Source organism: Corylus avellana, chromosome ca11 (genome assembly GCF_901000735.1).
Source record: "Corylus avellana chromosome ca11, CavTom2PMs-1.0".
Taxonomy (NCBI): domain Eukaryota; kingdom Viridiplantae; phylum Streptophyta; class Magnoliopsida; order Fagales; family Betulaceae; genus Corylus; species Corylus avellana.
The window spans coordinates 13054279-13058850 of record NC_081551.1 but is presented as its reverse complement, the minus strand read 5'-3'; the positions used below and the strand labels follow the sequence as shown (position 1 = coordinate 13058850).

Below are 4572 nucleotides of genomic sequence, written 5' to 3'. Positions count from 1 at the left end.
TGCCTTATTAAATGATTATTATTATGATATTGCTCATAACCCTCGTTACTAGAAGACTTTAAGCTTTCTACAAAGGTGGCTAGCCTTGGTATATTTCTTTAGCAGTTTTGATCTTATTAGACAGTATGAAAATTAAGACACTGGTTTTTAGGCTAAAAACTGAAAAGCTTCAAATTAATTTCTGACTTCACTAGACACCAATATAAATAATTTATTTACTAGATTGGGTTTAATTTTTCCCATAAAAATATTAGTGAAGCTAAATTTTAGAATTGAAGTGATATACAAAAAAGGTCAAAAATCAATGTAATATACCTTTAAAACTAAATAGGTATTTAATATCATTAATCCACATATCATTGTTCTAATTTATCAATTATTCTTTTAATCTATTTAATATTATTTAAATAAGAGTTTTAAAATCTAGGTCGTTACATTCTACCCACCTTATTGGAATTTCGTCCCTGAAATTAAGGCATTCAAATTATCACATAACCACAATATGAGCAACTTGGATTTTATTGTAACGTCTAATCCTCAGTCTTATCTTACACATAATCCCTATCTTTTATCGTATAATAATATTCTAAGAAAAGGGTGTAAGAAAATAATGTTCCTTAATTTTCTATTTATATATTCTATAGCTCTGACATACTACTTCTTAAGTTTCAATGTTTTCACTTAGGTACTACACTTTTATACAGTACCATGATTTATCTATCAACAAAAAGCATTGACCAGAGCATTTAATAATATCACTTCTTATCTCCAAGGTATCCCTCAACTTTTGTAGTTTTGAACAATATCCATATAAGCAATCATAAAATACAATTTACCGTGTATATATATATATATATATATATATATATATATATATATATACTTACCGAGTGACATATCTGGTTAGAATAAATGTGGATATTTGTCCTGCATTCGTTCTAGTTCCCAGGAAGCTTCTTCTACATCGTGATTACGCCAGAGGACTTTAACTAGGGAAAAAGGTTTTCATTCTGAGTTTCTGGTCCTTTCGATCTAGAATTTGTACCGGTAATTCCTCGCACCATAAATTTTCCTGAATTTGCAGGTTCAAAATCGATAATGTGTAGAGGATCATGTACATATCTTCTTAATGTTGATACATGGAACACGTCGTGTATCTCTGCTAATTTGGGTGGTAACTCAACTCGGTATGCCACTGGACCTACAATTTCAGTTATCATGAAGGGGCCAACATACCTTGGACTTAACTTTCCCTTTTTACCGAAACGCATCACGCCTCTCATTGGTGATACTTTCAGGAATCTTGATCGCCAACTTCAAAATTCACTAGGTGACGTCCCTTGTCAGCATAACTCTTTTGACGGCTTTGAGCTATTAGCATCCTTTTTTCGGATTAATACGACCTTGTCTTTGGTGTTTTGGATTATCTCTGGTCCCACCAATTGCCTTTCACCAACTTCATCCCAATAAAGGGGCGCTCTACATTTGCGTCCATAGAGTACTTTGTATGGTGCCATACCAATAGTTGCCTGGAAACTATTATTATAAGCAAACTCGACTAAAGGTAAACATTGGATTTACTTAGTACTTTCCTTGACGAATCCAATTACCCTACACTCTATTTTGGACAGACCAATTCTAATCCTACACTTGAGTATTCATCAATCTCACAATTTGTGCTATGTGCAATTTATCGTATCATTAATTGTAGGTAATACTATAATCATTTTCTTCCCTCAATTAATCACCACCTAATACTTCATAGCATTTTCTCAATCTCCTTATGATGAGCTAAGCATCATTTTCTCTCTATGGAAATGATGCATCATGACTTAATCACCCCTTTGTCATAATACATTAAGTATATATTCCCAAAATTTCGCTTTACCCTTTTATTATTGAAACTCATTTTCCAAGGAGGAAACCTTATTCACAGCCTAAAGCCTCAGCTTCTGCAATCGTTCCTAATGATACCTTAGGTATATTCTGGAAATCCTATCTCAAAATATTTTTCTGATTATTATGAAAGACGACCTTCATACCTTTGAAATAGCGTACCTTTGAAATGTTCATATTATTATGAAAGAAGACCTTCATACCTTTATAAAAATCATCTATTCCTTTTTAAATCGCATTCACTATTTTTTTCTTATCAAGTCCTAACAACATCAATTTCAAACAATTATTGATCACTAGTTTACACCTCAAAATGTTGTAGTCTTCTTCTCGAGCTCACCATGTTTCCTCGATTTTATTTAATCAGCCTTATCAAAGTGGCTATAAGACAATAATATTTTTCAACATCTCTATCTCTTAATATTCATGATCATGTACCACTAATATGATTATCACTTTCCTCAAAATATAGCTAGATATCAACCTTATACAGTACCATGATTAGTTCTTTGCTTAGGTAAAACTGCTATAATTCTTCAAAGATAAAAACAATCATATACTTATTTTAATTCTACATGACTATGCTTATACTCATCCCTCAATGATGATAGTAATTCATTTATCCTTTCTCCTCCTGGTATTTGTACTGACCAATCTTGCCCTAATGGTCGTGTACTTATGTGACAAATCTTAGTGTACAATGCAGAAATGAATGAATGTGTAGCTCTAGAATCAAAGAGAGTACACTCAAGAGTACCAAATAGAGAAATGGTACCTATCCACTATATCATTGTTTGCTTCATCATTCTCATCGTCATCTACGGGGGTGAACATATATACTCTTGCTTGAGCAGGCCTTCTTTGTTGGTAGTCATTCTTTTGTGCTCTAGCTCCTCCTGTAGTATTCATTGGACAATCCTTCTTAAAATGGCCCTTTTGACCACATCGGAAATAACTGGTACTTTCGCTCTTGCAATCTCCAAAATATATTCTTCCACATTCGGGACAAGCAGCCTTCTAATTTCCTACTAGAGGAGGAAAAATCTTGTAATTCGCCAGTTTGGAGCCAGTCCTTATGACAAATTGTTTGGAGGGATAGGATGCCTGAGGCATTGATCGTTTCCAATTTTCGTAAGCTGCAGACGTCTCACGAATTGCCCTCTCAGCAAGAGATGCTACGTTCACTAATTGAGCATAGCTTTTGATCTCATGGCAAACAACTCTTTCCTTGATGCGAGAGTTAAGGCCATTTTCAAAATGTTCCGTCTTAGATACTTCATCTGGAATTAGATTAATACCAAACCTGGCTAACTTAGTGAATTTAATTGAGTATTGTTCCACTGTCATAGTACCCTGCACCCAGTTATGAAATTCAATAGCTCTTATCTGCTTTTGAGACCTTGGGAAATATTGCCTGTTGAATTCCTCAACAAACCTTTCCCATGTGATAACAACACCAGGTCCTATCAGCTCTACTTGGGACTTCCACCACTTAAGGGCTTCACCAGTTAGCCTTAATACGGTATATGTCAACTTTTCCTCATTTGTACACTTGAGTGTGTCGTGCAGCAGTTGGATATCTGAAATCCAAGCTTCAACTACTGTATGTCCTTGAGTCCCATTGAAAGTACGAAAGTACTGATCAGTAAAGTTTCACATCGAGCAACCAATATGCTCGACTGGTGCAGCAGGTTAAGACATCCATGAAATTGCCTCCGTGAATTGCCTAGTAATATCTCCCATAAATTGGACTAATGTTGGGTGTACAACATCATGGAATGCTGGAGGTCGAGGTGGTATTTCATCGTTTTCATTATGGGAGTGAGGTGCTTCGCCTTCCTCAACGACAGGGAGATCACGTCTTCATACTTTAATTCTGTACAAATTAATTAACGACTTATCTATATTAAAACAAACAACAAAATCACTCAAACATGTAAATAACATAGCTGGGCTTCTATCCCTAATACTTTATTCTCAAACAAAAGTTTTTATAAAAAGTTATGAGTCTTTTATTTAGTTAAGCTCTTGTGTAGTATACCCTAGTTCTAGTATGATACTAACTTTCCCATAGAGCAAACCGCTTTGATACCATAATGTAACGCCCCGATATTTAAGCTAGCAAATATCAAAGTCGTGACGCTGCAACTTTAGAAAATACAATCTTACAGAGGAGTATGTATATTTTTTCTTCTTATTCTATGACCTAGGAATAACTTACACAACACAATTGAGCTTGACTGAAATACCTCGAGGTGATATATTATTTAATAAAAATAGAAACATGGTTTTCATTACAACATATGTACATACTAGGTGTACCAAATATATGCCATAGACGGCACCAAATTAATATAGTAATATTTATTAAGCTCACACACATCACCATACGTAATAAAAGCGATTAACATAAATGAGACGTGCTCCACAGAGTAAGCATCAATCCTACAGCAGATGGTCTAGCAACCATCAAAACCAGTAAAAGTATCATCGTCCTCACTTTCTATTCCTGCATCAAGGTTTATGTAAAGATGATGTTGTCATATTTACATAGGCAAACAAGTGAGTAATCTATTTTCCTAGAGATAATGACTAAAAAGACTAGTTTGAACAAGTAAGATTAAAGACTAAAATATATAATATTGAATGAGTTGCGAATGAAGCGTAATGACAGAT

The 4572-nt window shown here is 34.3% G+C and overlaps 1 protein-coding gene across 1 annotated transcript; it reads right to left on the bottom strand.

The window, feature by feature from the left end:
* Positions 1–2913: 2913 nt before the first annotated feature.
* LOC132165096 (uncharacterized) lies at positions 2914–3991 on the bottom strand. Its single transcript, XM_059575598.1, has 2 exons — positions 3961–3991; positions 2914–3506 (listed from the first exon to the last, which is right to left on the bottom strand). The coding sequence occupies exons 1-2, from the start codon at positions 3989–3991 to the stop codon at positions 2914–2916; spliced, it is 624 nt and encodes a 207-aa protein (XP_059431581.1).
* Between the last annotated feature and the right edge of the window lie 581 nt (positions 3992–4572).

Bases quoted from the DNA above. Each gene is read 5' to 3' on its own strand.
- LOC132165096 (XM_059575598.1), bottom strand. From the start codon at position 3,991: ATGGTATCAAAGCGGTTTGCTCTATGGGAAA. The intron at 3,507-3,960 runs GTTAGTATCATA...ATGGGACTCAAG, and splicing joins GCGGTTTGCTCTATGGGAAA to GACATACAGTAGTTGAAGCT.